This window comes from Cavia porcellus, unplaced genomic scaffold (genome assembly GCF_034190915.1).
Source record: "Cavia porcellus strain 051 isolate PalLab524CR breed Dunkin Hartley unplaced genomic scaffold, mCavPor4.1 scaffold_22, whole genome shotgun sequence".
Classification (NCBI taxonomy): Eukaryota; Metazoa; Chordata; class Mammalia; order Rodentia; family Caviidae; genus Cavia; species Cavia porcellus.
The window spans coordinates 39,362,846-39,381,097 of record NW_026947505.1 but is presented as its reverse complement, the minus strand read 5'-3'; the positions used below and the strand labels follow the sequence as shown (position 1 = coordinate 39,381,097).

Genomic DNA, 18,252 nt, shown 5'->3' with positions numbered 1-18,252 from the left:
ATAACTTAAGGATTAAGAACATAAAAGAAGAAGTAGGGACACAAACAAGTGAACTACAAAAGCTACTCACAGAAATAATCCAGGAGAATTTTCCTAATTTAGCAAAAGGTAAAGATACTCAGATGTACGAGGCATACAGGACCCCAGCTACCTACAACCCTAACAGAGAAACACCCAGGCATATAATAATAAAAATTCCAGAAATTCAATACAAGAACAGAATATTAAAGCTGTAAGAGACAAGAAACAGACCACTTACAAGGGAACACCCATCAGAATTACAGCAGATTTCTCTGCACAAACCATCAAATCACGAAGAGCGTGGGGGGAAATAATTCAAGCTTTGAAAGATAATAATCTCCAGCCAAGATTGAGATATCCTGCACAACTGTCCCTGGAAATTGATGGAAAAACAAGGTGCTTTCAGGATAAAGAGGAACTGGGGGAATTTGCAACCACCAATTCAACCCTACAGAAAGTATTGCAGGATATTCTAAAAAAAGAAAAATACAAAGAACCCAGAAATGGTGGCGGGGAAGCCACAATGAATGGAGCAGAGAACAAAATGAAGAAGACAAACTGACAGCTACTGACAGAAAAAGAGCTCAACAGAAATGAGACAGAGAAGATTGGATGATAGGAACAGCTATTTTAGAGAAAATGACATCTTAATAGGTAATACTGATTTAGTATCATCTTGTTTTGAAATCTCATCTAGCTTTTGTTCTTCTGTCTCCAGTGGTCTTAATAGGTTGTCTTATTGGATTTTATTCTGTACGATAGTATAAGCAAAAACCTTTTAAAGACAAGGAGATTATACAGAAACCATTGTTCATTTTCTGTTAGTCGATTCTAAATACTCTGTAATGCTGTCATTCTTTTAAATGGTTTTACATTGTTTTGATATACTTAATGCTACAGTATACGAAGTTGTACTCAAGGACTTCAAGGAAAGAGTCAATATGGTAACTACTTTTGGGTCGGAATTATCTGGTGGTGAAACACTATTCTGCTTAAATGGTTATGTTTTGACCTGCGCTGTTTCGCTGTTATGCCCTCTTTTATCTCAATCTCCACTCCATTATTTACTTTTTTATTTTTATCCGTTTAATTAAAGGGAAAAAATAGTAGGATATATTATAGTAACCCACTTTGACTTTCTATTATCTCGATTTGAAGCCCTGTATTACTCTCACCATCTTGTTTTTGACTGATGTTCCCCTATTCTGTTTTGCTGGATAGTATCAGGTTCGAAAGTTTAGGCATCAGCTGTGAAGATAATGAGATTCATTATAACGCCCATTCTCGTTGACTTTTATCTACTTTTGAAGACCTACAATGTCTCCAATGGTTTGGTTTTGTCGATTTTGTTCTTTACTGTTTTGTTCAATTGTATTATAACTAATGATATAGGCAATTCTATTAGAGATAGCGGGAGACATTATGGTAACCATTGTTGATCACCTTGTATTATGTTTTTACATTATCTATTATGTCCACCCTTTTGACTTGACCGATTTTGTTCTGTTATGTCACATTTGGTTTTACTCTCTTCCAAAAAAGCAATAAGAACCGTGGGAGCAATGAAACCCAAAATGTGTAATAGTCATTGTACAAAAGAGAGGAAAACAAAGTGCTCTAAACTACATAACTGCATGTATATTTAAGTGTATAAGATAGAAAATGATATCACAGAGTTTTATTGGATCATTGAACAGAACTGTTTGCAGTATCATTGTTGGAATGTCCACTCTACAAGCTTTAATTTTGTGACTTGAACAATTAGTTCTAAGATGGCAATATGTAATCCATTAACTAATGATTTCCTACTGTTCATTTTTTTTCTTCTGTAAATCTGTATAACTTGTACCCTTTCACTGTTTTTTTTCTTTTCTCCTTAAATAAAATTAAAAAACAAAAGAAAGAAAATTGCATAAAATAATAGAAGTGTTATTATTTACCAGTGATACATTGTTTTGTGAATCTCAACTTGGAATTAAAGAAAGTTGCATGAAAATCTCCTGGTAGGGGTGGAGGAGTGACTCCTTTTCTCAAAGGATAAATGTGTACCACCCACCTTTTCGTATGAGTATCACATTTCTGATATGTGACAATGTAGGTGTGCCACTTTGTGAGGCAGGGCCAGAGCCATTGGAGTACAGGGGTTGAAGGAAGTACCTAGTTTATGTCTTCATAAAAGTGGACTTTCTAGCCTTTAATTTTTACATAGTATGATACACTAACAGTAAGGTAAATTGAGTACAAGAAAAGGTAGGAAGCTTTAAGGGTAAGAATTACACTTATTTGGTTAAATAAATAAGTGAAAATCACTCATGGATTTCTGTGGGACTGATGATAGGCCCTCATACCTTGTTTTTTTATGCAGATGATGTGGGAATGCAGAAAAATACACTTCTTAGTATTGGAAGTTAGGCTATTCTTCCTGTTGGCCTCTAAAAATAGTTGTACTATATATGAATACTCGAAGTTTCTGTTGAGGAATGGTAGATTTTCATTTACATTGTTATATATATCAGTCCTACTCATGGAAAGAAAGAGTTTGGATGTGTGCAAAAATAGAAGTGTGAGTTAAAGATAGAAGTGGAACAGTGAGAGAAAAATAAAAATGCAAATATAAAATTGTTTAGGAAATATGAAAAATGTATACATACAGCCAAGATTTAACATTTAGTATAAAGTGGAACCTAGGTTTTTAACTTTTGCTTTAATAACCAACTCAGAATTATAACTTTCCTAGTTAAAAATAAAACAATTTCTTCCTGAGAATTTCTCCTAAGAGAACAATCGTTATTTATCCTAATTAACAATTTCCTCAGCATTGTGATTTGGAGGAGATAGTCAAATATTTTGTAGGAAGGATTTACATTCTTAGATGGTGTTTAATATTTTATCCTTATGTATGCTGGTCTGTGTTACACATAGGTGGATATTTCAGTATACTGAGTTAAATAAGTTATTCCCAAACTTGGCAAGAATTTATTTCTACTTTACATTTAAAAATTGTTTAATTTGAGTGTATATACAGTTTGCTTGAAAGTCATTGTAAGAGCTATAAATTGCAACAAGTGAATAATTTATGACTTTTTCCTCCTCAGTTTAATTTTGTTGGGAGAATCCTTGGACCGAGAGGACTTACTGCTAAACAGCTTGAAGCAGAAACTGGATGTAAAATAATGGTCCGAGGTAAAGGCTCAATGAGGGATAAAAAGAAGGTAAGCCTCGAAAATAAAACTAGTCTTCATGTAAATAATTAACTCAGGCTTTTGTGTCCTTCTGCATTCTAGACCTTTTAGGCATGAAGCTGGCCAAATTATAAGCTTAGAAACATTTTTAAAATGTTGTCCTGATTTTTCTGCAAGTTAATGACTATTTTTCATTTGAGAATTGCAAAGTATCAGTTACTCCATCTTGTTAACTTTGGTATTCACACTTAAAAAGCTGCCTCTTGGAAATAAACTATCATATTATTATCAATAAAAATGTGCAGCTGAAAGCTTGAAAATCTAACATATTTCTTTTGACAAGATATATATGAAATCATTCAAATGAATGGCTATATGAAATCATATGTTGTCATTAGAAAGATAAAATTTGCCTAGTTTTTTATTTGGGTAAAAATGACTGATTTAAAAACCAAAAAGCTAGATTTTCATTGCCACGGGTTAAAATTATTAAAAAGAATGATTTTTTAAAGATGTATTATAAGGTCTATCAAGTGATAGATCTGTGCTGTGTTAGAGCAAGTGCATTCAATCACTTTGAGGTGCTTAGGAAACAACATCAAACCAACAAGGGATCCCACCTTCATTCTTTGTGGTTGTTTTCTGAGCACGCCATCTAACTTCAGCTGAACTCTCTCAGTGAGCTGACTGGCTCACTTGCTAGCTCACTCTTATTACTCCCTGTGGACAAATGACTTGGCAATTAAGAAGTTTAAAGAAAAAGCGCCTACTTACATTAGCTATCTTTCATTTTTATAGTTTTTCTTTCAGTTGAATTTAAAGATATTTTCAGTTCTTCTTGACCATTTTTAGACATTCTTCTTAAATATAGGAATCTTAAGAACATTCAAAATCAGTTGGTTAGCATTCCTCTCAATTGAATATTGCCATGAAATTTTGGTTCCTGTGTTGGGACTGATAGCAGTGGCATTTTAAGTAGCATCACTGTAATTGCCTCAAGGACATTTGTGGAAGTTTCAGCTCCTGAAGATCAATTTTCACTAGAATATTAGCATATGTCCATTAGTTAAGTTATCCTATCAGTGAAGATATTATTTCTCTCTCTCAAGCTCCTGTTAATAGAGAAGTAGTGGCCTTCTGCTCATTTCTGTCACATAGCACTCACAAAGATTAGAGCTTGGATTGTGTTGTTAACTGAAAGAAGAACATTTTCTTCTGTCTTTGACAGAAGAATAGGGTGAATAACAGGGAGCTCTGCCACCAGATTGCTTAAGTTTGAATCTTCATTTTGTCATATAACAGCTTTTTGACCTTGGGTGAATAACTTGAATTTCTTAGTGCTATGTAAAATGGGAGTGGTAATGTCACATAATCTTTTTTAGTTGTTGTGAGAGTTTGTTTTAAAGCCCTTATTAGAGTAGACAGGCATAATAGTCACTGTGATGATTCTTGATATCGTTTGTCTTAAACTGTAAGGTAGTATATTGTATTTTTATAGTTTTAAGTGGTGGTACTATGAGGGAATGCTACATTTTTTTCTTTCCTAGATTTTGAAATGGTAAATAATTTCCCATTTTCTGACATTTGAATATCTTGTTGTGGCATCTTGTGTTTGTTTCCTCAGTGCTTAGTGCATCCAAGTTCTGTGTTTGACTTGGTTCTTAACACAGTGGAAACAGTTCACACATTTTATTTTCTATTATTGTCTGCTGAAATACCATATTACAGATTATATGTAATGCAAGAAAATAATAAGAACTAGAAGATCAGCTTTAGTTTTCCAGTACTGTATAATTTTATTAAAATACTAAAGATTTCTGAGTATAATGACCTACACCTGTAATCCCAGCACTTGTGAGGCTGAAGCAAAAAGGATTGTGAATTTGAGCCCAGCCTGGGCAATTAAGTGAGACAGTAAAGTTTACAGAGGGCTAAAGATACAACTCAGTGCAAAGGCCCTGAGCTCAGTCCCCATTACGATAATCAAAAAACTCTTTAACATGTGCTGACATCTGACACTAACTTGAATGGCTTCTCTGTGTTTGATATTATCCTGTGTGAATTTTGTGAAGAATTTATATATAGATTTATAACACAAAGTATGTCTTCTATAATCTTAATTAAAATGTGTGGCACACAGTAAGTTGTAAATCATATCCTCTTGGTTTATGGTGATATCAGTTACTCTGATATTTTCTTAAAATTGTGAATAGTAAAAATAAGGTCAAGTTATATTACTGCTTGGCTGTTTTTATTTTATTTTATTTTATTTTGGCTATTTTTAATAAAGAACATGACTAACAGAAAAATGAATACTGATATTAAAAAGGCTGATTGAAATGTGTTTAAAGAGAAAACAGGGAAGCCATTGGGCTATAAGATTTCTGCATAGTTATTAGTATTTGTTAAAACTAAGAAAGCTAAAAAATAAACCTTAATTTACTAGTTTCTTAATTTACAAAAATATTATGATGAAATATTGTTTACTGGTTGAATTATTTACTAGACTGTTGTTGGGAGGTTGAAACTGGAAATTGAACACACAATTGGCTGCTGCATGGCCAAGGCGCAAGATAAGATCATGGCTTCAACTCCAGTTAACTAAATAAAAAGACTTTAGGGCTGGGGATTTAGCTCAGTGGCATAAGCACCTGCCTGGCAAGCACAAGATGGTGAGTTTGATCTCCGATACCAAAAAAAAAAAGACTGTAGCTACAGACATTTCAACCCACAGTGAAATGCAACATGGAGATCTTCTCCTAAAATACTTCTCCTTGTTAACTTAATTTCTTACTTGCAAAGTCCTTGAACCACTTCCAAGTTTAGATTCCTGTGTTGTTTGAAAAAAAAATAATAAATGTAGGCTGCCCAGAGGGCATTCTCTGTCTTAGCCACCAGAGTCCCAAAACTCTGTAGAGGGTTTTAATCCTCCTGGAGCCCTAAAATCATACCCCTTATCTAATTTATTTTAAGCCTTCATTGTACACTCATTTGGGAGATGGGGGATCTAGACCAGGTCCCCGATAGACGGTTGAACTCTGAATAGACTGTCTTCTAAGGCACTTTCTTGTTTGTGGTATAGTTGACAGTAGGAGAAAATATCTGTGAAAAGAATGATCCCTTAGTTCTGGAATGGAACGGAAGGAGCATAGATATACCCCTCTCCCTTTTAAGTTTTGGCAAATAGAGAAAATTGTAAACGTCTGTGCTTTTAATCCTTTTGGAAAGGCCAAAATACTGTATTTTAAACTACTTGCTTTAAACAAGTAAATTAATATGCTGCCTTAAGTTTTATTCCCTTGGATTGGTATGAGTTCAACATTCTCATGACCTTACTAGTATTATTTTTTTTTTAACCTAAATACCCGGGGGAATGAGAATAGGTAGTTTGTGAAGGCAGAAATTTCATTCAGAAACCACAAGAAGCAGGCTGTGTGTGATAAAGTCATAGGTTCGAAGTCATAGGTTCTTTCTCACCTTCTTTGATTAGAAGTATTGATGTATGAAATGTCTACAGATGATTAAAGCCAGGATAGTCAATTGTGTTTTCTGGAACTTTGCACAGACTTAGCAATTCTAGTTAGAGCATGTTGCTCCAAGTAAAGAGATGTGCACACTGGGGGTCATACATGCGTTCTGGGACTGCTTGTAATAGTGGTAAGGTGGGGTTGACCACCTGTACCATCTGCAGAACCTGATTCAGACCATGCAACAACCTTGAGAGATGATTATATTGTCCTCACAGGAATGAAAACTTAAAGGCATGCAATAATCTTTTCAGTCTTGTATTTCTAACTAAATAGAAACCTAGGTATCTTACTGGACTTTTCGATTACTTGAACTACAAGTCCTTTTCTTTAGAATGTCGTTTTTAAATTTAAAATCATACATGTTGGTAAAAATCTCAATTTTGTTCTTAAATTTTAACATTCACCTTTCTTTTTTCCTTCCTTTATTTATTTATTTTGTCATTTTGAGACAGGGTCATACTATGTGGTTTAGGTTGGCCTTGGGCTCACTTTGTAGCTCAAACTGGTATTAAACTTGTAATGATCCTCCTGCCTCAGCCTCCACAGTGTGCCACCACACTTGGCTTAACACTCGGTTTTCATACGCATTTGCCCATAGTCTAATTTTTTTAAGAGGTGTATCTATAAATTACTTACGACACATTTTATGGAGGCATATTGTGCAGTGACAGTCAGGTGGAATCTTGCATTCTGTCATTTTGTAGTTCATTTTGTAGAGATAATATTAGTTTTTCAAGCTACTCTTCATTATACAATTTTTATCCTGTAGCAGAATTTTCTTAGCCTCATTTTATATGCATAAAGTATATTAATTACCTTGTCAATATGTGATACTTTTAGAAGAATTAGAAAGTTCCAGATGTCTGAAGAAATTAAGGGCAACTGAAGTATTATTCCAGAGACTACCTTGTTTGATAGTTCCAGATTGTCTTCTAGATAGGCATGCCCAACCTGGAGCCCATGGGCTGCTATGTGACTCCAGAGAGTATTGTAGCCCCTTTTAGTGCTGTTTTTCATGACTTGATTGCATGGTGCTGGAATGCAGACCATGTATATTAATAGTAGAAAGCTGTGTTGGGGAGATATAGCATGCCTTGTATAACTTTGGGGAATAAAACATATTGATTACCAATAATAATATTTCAGACCTACTTGCGTATATGCTTGTGAAGATAGTTGTTTATTATTCCTTAGCCAGCACGGGACTTCCTTATTTAATTATTAAACTTGGGCGTGTATATTTTGCCAAATAGTTTAAGATATAAAAACAAAAAAATTTATTTGTATAGATTAGATGTATTATGTAGCCCAGGCAAGTTAAAAGGTTGGACAGCATATTTTTTACATTATGGGGTTACCTAAGTTTTGTACAAAATATGTGGTGTTATACAGGCTGCTTTTTAGGCAGTATTTTGTCACTCAACTTGAGACTTCACCAAATGGTTGAGCTTTTATGTCTAATAAGACTATGCTGGGGATTAGGAAAGTATATTTATAGGAAATCTCAAAGGAAAATTATATTTAAAAGTAAATTTCCTTGATTTTTTTTTAAGGTAGAAGGACTTAGAATTTTTTATTTTTATGAAATGTATTACTACTACCCCAATACTTTGAAAGAGAAAAATTCAGTGTTGTGGTTGATACAGTATACCACAGTGGTTTTGAAAGCCAGCGGCCTGACATCAAGTACTGTACAAGTGTAGATTCACACAGCTTGTTTTATTGATCTTGTTGAGTACTTTGTGTTCAGAAAAGCCTTTGTATAGGTATAGTTGATTGGAAAAAAACCCAAACAAACACCTTTTCATCATGGAAAAACATTATACAGTAGAAAGACCTAGACTCTCAGTTGCCTATTACCAGCACTGCCTGTCTTCTTTGAAGAGCACTCTAGTTCATTCCCCATCAATCCTTGCTTTATCCTGTTGCCTGCCAAATTATTTGAGGAGTATATTACAGACATAAAATTTAGCTCTAAATTTTTTTTTTATCTCTGTCAGCTGTATTTCTTGTACATTGGTGGTGAGAAAGTTCCTGTCTCCATCCTCCATTCTTTTCTGTTTTTTTCTTTTGCCAGGAGTATTTCACAAGTTCTGGTGTACAGAAAACCTGATTGCTTTTCTTCATGATTTTAACAATCGCTTTCTAAGTCCCTTACTTCAATAGGAGTTGCAGAAAAGCTGTATCCTATTTCTGTATCAGTGTTAGCTAGGTATAATCTTTATTGAAAAGGCTGAATAAATGCTCAGTTCTGTATGCATTGGATTTTAAATAGTGAATTCGTTTGTTCCCAGCAATTGAGTTTTAAAAATTTCTTCTTCCTTTTCTTCTTCTTTTGAATGCTTTGTGAGTGCATTTAAGCAGTTTCCATGTGTTGCATTTCACCACAGTTATTTTTAACTAGGAAACCAACAGAGCGATTTCTAAATTATTTTGACAACAGTCCTAGCAACTGGTGATAGTAACTTTGATTTCTGATGACATGATATTCCAGACTCATCTTGAAGATTTCCTTTTGAAACTTGGACTTATTTTTTAAAAGGGATCCCTTTTGTTTTAGGGAGAAATAGTGTAGATGTTACAATCTGGCCTTGAGTGTACTTACTGGAGACTTTGTCAGTGCAGAGTGTAAAAAGCACACATCTGTGTACATCCACAGGAATGTATTTTTGCAGTTTCATTCTCAAATTCAGGATGATAGTGCCACTATTTAATAGATTTTGTATCTGTGCCTTATTTTTCCCACTGATAATTCTGGATAGTTCTTAATCATGCAAAATAATGTTTCATTCTAAGGAGTTTAGGATAAAAGTACAAATACTACTACTAAGATAGTTAATGAAAGCAGTTTTACGCTCAAGTCTTTATTTTAGGATGTATACCATTAGGGACACAAACTTACTATCTTTTAAAGTGTTACACTTGCATTTTGTACTTTAAAATGTTCCAAAAATCATATCTTTACAGAGTATGATATTTTCAGAAATGTTTGTCTTTTACTTCTAGCCTCTTCACATGTTTTATCCTTTGGCATTGGGTAGGTTTTTGAATTGGCAGTTTTTAGTTTATTCTTTCATTTCTTTCTTTTTTTAAAATTATGTTTTAGTTTTTACTTAACAGTATGTAACCTCTCTTACTTAATAGGAGAAAACTTAGACTGTTTCTTTAAAAATTTCATCAGATTCCATTCTGTGAGTATATTACTGGATAGCTCACAATAGCTCTGAACTAGTGAACACTTACACATCCTTAAGTTCTCTGCTGTCATGTAAAAATGGTGTTGTGCTGAATATCTTTATGTGTGTCTTTAGATTCCTAGTTCATCTGTAGGATAGCATTGTAGAGCTGGTGTGACAATATATAATTTGGTAGCTAGTGCTAAATCTCTGTATCTAAGACTTGTTCTTTTCATTATCCTTAGCAGTGTGTACAAGTACCAATTTCTCCACAGCTTCACTGGTAAAGTTAAAATTTTATGTGTGTGCAGGAGATTGAGCATCTGTGAAAGATATTTTAAAAGAAGTTATTTCAAAAATGTTTATATGTCCATATCAATAGAGTCAAAAGTAAGAATCACATAGTCATTTCTATAGATGCAGAAAAAGCTTTTGATAAGGTATAACATTGATTTATGATAAAAACTTTGCAGAAAATTGGAATAGACAGACGGTCTTTGCTTTAACATAATAAAGGCCATCTATTACAAACCAACAGCCAGTATCATACTAAATGGCCAAAAATTGAAGGCCTTTACTTTAAAATCAGGCACAAGACAAGGATGTCCCCTGTCACTGCTCCTATTTAATATAGTACTGGAAATACTAGCCAGAGCAATTAGGCAAGAAAGAAAAATAAAAGGCAAAAAGATAGGAAAAGAGGAAGTTAAATTATCACTATTTGCAGATGATATAATACTCTACATAGAAGACCTCCAAAGCTCCATTGAAAGACTCCTAGATATAATAAATAAATTCAGCAATGTGGCTGGATACAAAATCAATACTCAAAAATCAATAGCATTCTTATACACCAACAACAAAATCACAGAGAGAGAAATAAGAGAAAACACACCCTTCACACTAGCAACCAAAAAAATGAAATATTTAGGAATTATTCTCATGAAAGAAATGCAAGACCTATACAGGGAAAATTATAATACACTGAAAATGAAATTGAAGATGATCTCAGAAAATGGAAAGACATCCCTTGCTCGTGGATAGGAAGAATAAATATTGGGAAAATGGCCATTCTCCCAAAACTGTTACACAGATTCAATGCAATCCTGATAAAAATACCATCAGCATACCTCATAGATCTCGAGAAATCACTCCTAAAATTCATCTGGAGTGAGAAGAGACCCAGAATAGCAAAGACAGTTCTAAGCAGCAAAGGCAAGGCAGGAGGCATCACAATCCCTGACTTGAAGTTATACTACAAAGCAACTATAGTTAAATCAACATGGTACTGGAATCAAAACAGAGCCGAAGATCAATGGAATAGATTAGAAGATACAACCACAACTACAAACACATTCAACCACCTTATCTTTGATAAAGGGGCCAAACATGTTCACTGGAAGAACGACAGTCTCTTTAATAAATGGTGTTGGAAAAACTGGTTCTCCATATGCCGAAAACTAAAACTAGACCCATGCCTGTCACCTTATACTAAAATAAATTCTAAATGGATCAAAGATCTAAATATTAAAACAGAAACACTAAATCTATTGGAAGACAAATTGGGTAAAAACCTTGAAGACATAGGGGTAGCTAGAGAATTCATGAACAAGACTCAAACCGCGTGGGAAATACTACCCAGAGTCAATAACTGGGATCACATCTTACTAAAAAGTTTCTGCACAGCGAAAGAAATCTCTAACATAGTGAAAAGAAAACCCACAAACTGGGAATAATTCCTAGTGAACTGCCCCTCAGACAAAGGACTTCTGTCTAAAACATATAAAGAATTAAAAAAAATCAGGCCCCCAAAATTCAAAGACCTTATCCAAAAATGGGCATCTGAGATGAATAAACAATTTTCAGATGAAATACAAACGACAAATAAATATATTAAAAAATGTTCATCATCATTAGTCATTAGAGAAATGCAAATTAAAACCACACTGAGATTTCATCTCATTCCTGAAAGAATGGCCAAGATCAAGAAAACCACCAACAACAAATGCTGGAGAGGCTGTGGGGAAAAAGGAACTCTCCCATACTGTTGGTAGGAGTGTAGACTAGTGCAACCATTGTAGAAGTTAGTCTGGAGATTTCTCAGAAAGCTGGGACTGGAAGCACCATTTGACCCAGCTATTCTACTTCTAGGCATATTCCTGGAAGAACTGAAAGCATCATTCCATAGTGATATATGTGCACCCATGTTTATATCAATTTGTAATAGCCAGATCTTGGAAACAACCTAAGTGTCCATCAACTGAGGAATGGATAAAAAGTTGTGGTATTTTTATACAATGGAGTACTACTCAGCTATAAAGAACAATCACATTGGATGCAGCTTGAGACCATACTCATAAGTGAAATAAGTCAAATTCACCTGTATAAATACCGAATAGTTTCCCTAGTGTAGGAAACGATAAGAATACATATAAGCACGTGGTAATCATGACTCCTAGTCACACTGGTTTCAAGCCATATAATGTTTTCACCCATTAATTGGAATGATTTTAATCTGAGTTGTTTTATTTTATTGTCTGTGATACTATGAATAACTTATTTTGAAGAAAATAAGACAGCGTAATAGCTAGTGCTGATTTAATGTCCTGTTTTGAAGCCCCATCAAGTTGTTGTTCACCTGTTTCCATTGGTTTTAACATGTTGTATCTTATTATATTTTAATGTATGCAATAGTATAAGCAAATTTTTTTATAGGCAAAGAGATAATATAGAAACCAGTGTTCGGTTTCTGTTAGCTGGTTCTAAATATCATGTAATACTTTCATTCTCTTGAACGGTTTCACACTGTCTTGATAAGTTTGATGCTATAGTGTACGAAGTTACACTCAAATATTTCAAGGAAAGAGTCACTATGTTAACTACTATTAATGTCAGGCTATCTGGTGGTGAAACACAATGATGCTTAAATTTTTTGGTTCTGACCGTTGTTCTATTGATATGTTCTTTTTTTATCTTAATCTCCCCCCTTGTTTTCTTTTTTTTAAAAATTAATTTACTTCTTAGTATCTTTTAACTAAGGGAAAACTAAATTAAAAATAGCAGTATATATTATCGTACCTTTTTTGTTTCCCTATTAACCTGAACCCCCTATATTTGAACCCCTATATTGTTCTTCACATCTTGTTCTGACTGATACTCTGTTTTGCTTGATAGTATCAAGTTTGAGGGTATGGGCAACCACTTGGAAAGCAGCCAGATATTTTATGATGCCCGTTATGGTTTAACTATTATCTTCTTTGGAAGTCCTGTAAAGTCTCCAATGTGGGTTTTATTGGTCTTCTGTACTGTTTTGTTCAATTCTTTTATACCAGCTGATATAGGCAACTCTTTTTAGGATAACAAGAGGCGTAATGGTAACCATTGTTGATCACTTAGTATTTTTTTTTTTTTTTGCATTATATATTATATCCATTCTCCTGTTCTAACTGACTCTGTTTTGCTTTGTCACATTGGGTTTTTCTTTGGTCTGTCTTGTTTTGTTTTGTTTTGTTTTTTTGTTTTTTTTTAAATCTTTTTTCTTTTCCTCTTCAAAGAAAAAGTTATAAGAACTGTGGGAGTAATGGAAACCAAAATGTATAATTGTTAGCGTAAAAAAGGAAAGAAAGTGATCTAAAGGATATAACTGCAAGTATATTTAAATTTGTAGGATATAAAACCATATTACTGAGTTTTTGTTAGATCATTGAACAGAACTGTCTGCAATCTCACGTATTAATGTCCACTTTGTATGCTTTAATTTTGTAATCTGGATAACTGTTTCTGAGATGACAATATGTAATCTATTAACTAGTGAATTGTTACTGTATATTTTTTCTCTTGAAATTCTGTAGTAGCCTTTTACTGTTTTGCTTCATTTAGTTTTGTTTTTCTCTTTAAAAAAAATCACTATACAAGGAATTCTACCATGAAAACAATATGTTTATATGTCTTTATATAGGTAAAATTCATTGTTGTACCATTAATAAGCATTATAACTACCTGTAATTTCTTGGCTAGTTGTTGGTACTATTTTCTGATTTTCACATTGAACCCATTTATAAATAACATTTAGATATAGTTGAAGTGGTATCATTTTAATTAGTCTATAGGGCAATATAGTTATAACTCTTTGTAAGTCACTTTTAAATTCCTGTAGGAGGAAATGTGCTGTGGAATTTTTGTTGTAGTTGTTTACTTGTAAACCTTAGCTAGTGTTTCATGTCTGAAGCACCCGGACAGTTTTATACAGAATGTAACATCAAGAGTACCATATTAAAACACACTGGAGAATTCTTAATTGAGAAAAGGTGTACCTTATGAAGTATTGTTTCTGTCTCTGTGGTTTATATTCCAGCCATACCATTACATTACTCTTCTTGCTACTTTTCTTTCTTACACCTTTTCACAAGATGAATTTAAAGTAGGAATTATTACAGGTTTTCTCTTGCAGTGTTAGTCATCTTGTAAATTGCTTACTTTTGAGCATCTGTTATAGTAATAGTATTTACTTCTGGAGACAGGTTAGTTGCTTTAGAAAACTGACTGTGGAATGTATGCTATTGTATAATCTGCTTTAGAATGAACTTTACTAAGTCATGGTACTAAGTCATGGAGGCTGATAATCTTTGTAATACTTAATTCAGTGAAATTTCAGGTTGTAGTGCTATAGATGATGTTCCTAGTTTTTATTAGCTCCTTCCATAGTTAATTTAATATAGTACCTTCTAAGGCAGCAGTTACAGTTTTGAATACTAATGGTCCATGACCGAGAGGAACTTTCAGATCCGAGAAATCCCAGTCTTTATAGTGAAGGAAGGCAGGGTGGTAAAGGCTACAACAGAGGCTGGGGATTTTGCTATTGGAAGTCTAGAAAAGAAAAAGTGGGTTCTTTCGTAGGTTGAGGATTTTATGGAAATCCTGGAAAGTGGGTTCTTTTGTAGATTGAATTGAACAGAGGTTTGTCAGGCAGACAATGAGGTGGCATTCTAGACATCAGAAGTAGTTATTCTAACTGCATGGTTGTGGTGTAGACACTTAGCCTGTCAAAGTATATGCTTTTGATGTAGATGTAGAGGGGGAGAAGTGGTGTGGTACTGACCTTGGAGACAAGGTTGGCATCTGAGGATAAAGGACCTTGATTGCTGTATCAGAAGCTTTTTATTTTCATTTTGAAAGGAGTGTACTGACATTCTTACATTTTTGAATTGTTTGTGTGTGTGGTGCGTGAAGCAGAATTTCACTATGCAGTTCAAAATGACCTTGAACTCTCAGCAGTCCTTTGGCCTTAACCTTCTAAGTGCTGGGATTACAAGTGTGTGCTACCATACCTGGCTAAATTACGATTTTATAAAAAGATAACGACACTAAATGGAAGAGATACACAGCTGTAAGGAAGTGGCCAGAGGCCCACACATAAATGATGTCACAGACAACTCTAGCTTAGGAGATTTTTCCTTATGATGAACTAAAGTTGGTATCTTTGAAGTGTTACTCCTCTGCTCTTTTTAAAAATTTGTCTTTAATTGACACGTAAGAATTATGTATACTTACAGGGTACTGTTGAAAACATGTTTACATGATCAGGATAATTGGTACATTTATCACATCAGTCGTGTATCATCTCTTTGTGTTGGGGAATATTCAGTTGTCCTTCGTAACAATCCTCTGATTTTAATTCTACTCTGGATTCAAAACAAATACAATCTTTTAAACTTCAGCGCCTTTGACTTATTTATTTGACAATGCTTGTACTGTATTTTAAACATCTCCAATGTTTTACTTTTGCAAAAAAACAAAAACCAGTTACCTGGTAACTTCAGCCCCCTCACCCGCCCTCCTTTTTTTTTTTTTTTTTTTTTTTTGCTTTTGGTCAAATGGAATGTGTTTTTAAAAAGAAAGATCTGCCTTTCTAAGAAGAGGCTAAATCTTTGAACATCAATGGTAGAAGAATACTTGAAAAAAAAAACCATTGTCTTAGTTACTTTTCTCTTGTTACTAAGACAAATACCTGACATCCAAAATTAGGGAAAGGTTTATTTAGCTTATAGTTTTAGGAGGGTTCAGTCCATACTTAGCTGGCTCCAAGGCAGGGTGGCTTGGTTAAGGGGCAGCGGTTCATGGCAGCCACAAGCAACAAGAGCCAACAGGGCAAAAAGGAGAAAAGCACACCTCCTTCCCTTCCTTATAGTGTATGCTTATTATCCACCTCTGGGCAGCAGCACTCACACCACCAATCCCAGAGCTAGACAGCAAACCAATCACAAATGTTAGACTCAGCCACCCTAGAAAGGCCCACCTCCCATGATCACATGAGGCTTTGCAGACACATTTAAACAAACCACAACATCCAGTTACTTGTAGGTGATCTTTTTGTAAAATACAATAAAATTAGTTAACAGAGAAAATACATTTTTTTTTTAAAGCCAGTCAAATTCAGCAGTGCAGGGCTGGTATACCAACTTTAGTGACACTAATGTTAATAAGTTCTGATAACCCACTGCCATCGGACCAGCCGAGAAAATAAATTTTAAATGAGATTAACTTTTGTATGTTAGCAGACATAAGTATCAAGTTGGAATACTGATTTAAACAGGCTTGTCTTCTGTATTTGCAGGCTACATTTCTACTATGGTTGATTTAAATAGTTTGTGGCAAGATTTGTTGGTATTTCAGGACTATAGAGTACCTTCACGTGGACTCTCCTCTGCATCTGTTCTCACCTTCTGTATTTTAAAAATAAAATTCATTTTAGAAATTGACTAGATTATGTGTTAGAACCATTTTGAGTAACATTAAATTTTGAACTCAAATGACTTAGCTTTGTTTTCAGTAGAATAGTACTAAGCAGTGCAATAAAAATTTGTTTCAAAATAATTGTGCAGTATCTCAAGGCACTTTACAGAGTAGAATTGCTGCTTTGTTTAACATTAATTGCTAAGAAAGATTGGGAGGTTTGAAATAAAAAATTCAATTTCATAGAAAGTACAGTTTTTAAAATTTGTGAGATAGTCTTTGAAGGGTAAAAAGATAGACCAGATGAGAATAAACCTTTGTTTATTAAAGTAAAAGGATACTTTAAGCAGCCTGTAAAACTTAAGCTAATTAACTGCAATACATCTAATACAGGATGAGTTAATAGTCCATATCTAGTGAAATGAGATATGAGCCTTAGGTTAAAAGGGAGAGTCCATTTTATCATTAGATGCTGTCAAGGATCCTTTTACAGTTAGGTCTTAATTAGATTGTAGTTGGTTTAATTAAGGGATATTTAAGCACCTTGTAGTTTTGTTGTATGTGTCAACTTTTTTGTTAGAGGATTTAGTTTTGTATTGATAGAGTTGAGAGTAGAATGTTTGCTTGTATGTATCATTGTGCTCTAGGAATTGACTTTCTTTTTCAAAATCTCTTTAACAAGCAACTTTAGATGATAGAGTTTTCAAAGTCATTTTACTAGCAAATTATTAGTCACTTTTATTAACATAGTTTGAGAACCAACCTGTTCCATCTTGCTAGATTTGTTTTTCAGTTTACTTTTTCATTTATGAAAGACTTATTAAATTGCTTTATTTTAAAATGTGATTTTGATGTTAAAATGTAATGAGTGACCCTTTTGACTATAAAACCATTTAAGTTTTAGTACTTAGTTATTTTTGATGCAGAAGAGTGAGTCCAGGACTTTCTACACACTAAACACATGCTTTATCAATGAGCTATACCCTCAAATACCTCCCTTCTCCCCTAGTCAGAGTTTGATGAATATTGTAAAAATTTTGTGATTTTGTTTTTATGTTAAAATTTTTTTTTTGTAAATTAAAATACCTGTGGTGTACTATGAGTATAAAAGATTAATCACTTCATATGGAAAATGTTTTTAAAAATAATGTGAAGAATACTGAGATTTAGACACTGCTGTCATTTCATGTGTATCAACTCATTTAATCCTCAAACACCCATGCTGTGGCTACTGTCGTTAACCATAATTTTATAAATGAGAAATGGAGACATAGGAAAATAAAGAACTTTCTCTGACTAGTGAGTAAAAAGTTGTTTAGGCACCCAGGCTAGCTTATGTGCCTTAATTTCCTGTTTGTACCTTTCCTCAGAGATCTTCTTGTGTTCTGTTTCTGTTCCTGTCTTCCCCCCAGCAACCAGAGTGACTTTTAAAAATATTCTTTCAAATGTATTTGAAGTTCTTTGCTAATAATTCTCAAGTGTTTACTATAGCTAACAGAGAACGTTGTGGTCTTGTGGCTTGCTGCCTTCTCAGTCTTCTCTTTGCCTCTGTTTTGAGCTCTCTACCTTTTGATTTCTTGAGCAAATACAAGGACAGTCTTTGAAGGACTT

General features: G+C 33.9%; 1 protein-coding gene across 6 annotated transcripts in view; it reads left to right on the top strand.

Annotated features, from left to right (window-relative positions):
• Qki (QKI, KH domain containing RNA binding) overlaps positions 1-18,252 on the top strand; it is a 149,848-nt gene that overhangs the window by 55,375 nt on the left and 76,221 nt on the right. For all 6 annotated transcript variants that reach the window (XR_010041974.1, XM_063233091.1, XM_063233089.1 and 3 more), the window contains exon 3: positions 3,117-3,233. Coding sequence is in view for 5 of the 6 variants with exons in the window: in XM_063233091.1 (XP_063089161.1) it covers positions 3,117-3,233 (117 nt within the window). In the remaining variant the exon portion in view is untranslated. The remainder of the gene's footprint in view (positions 1-3,116; positions 3,234-18,252) is intronic.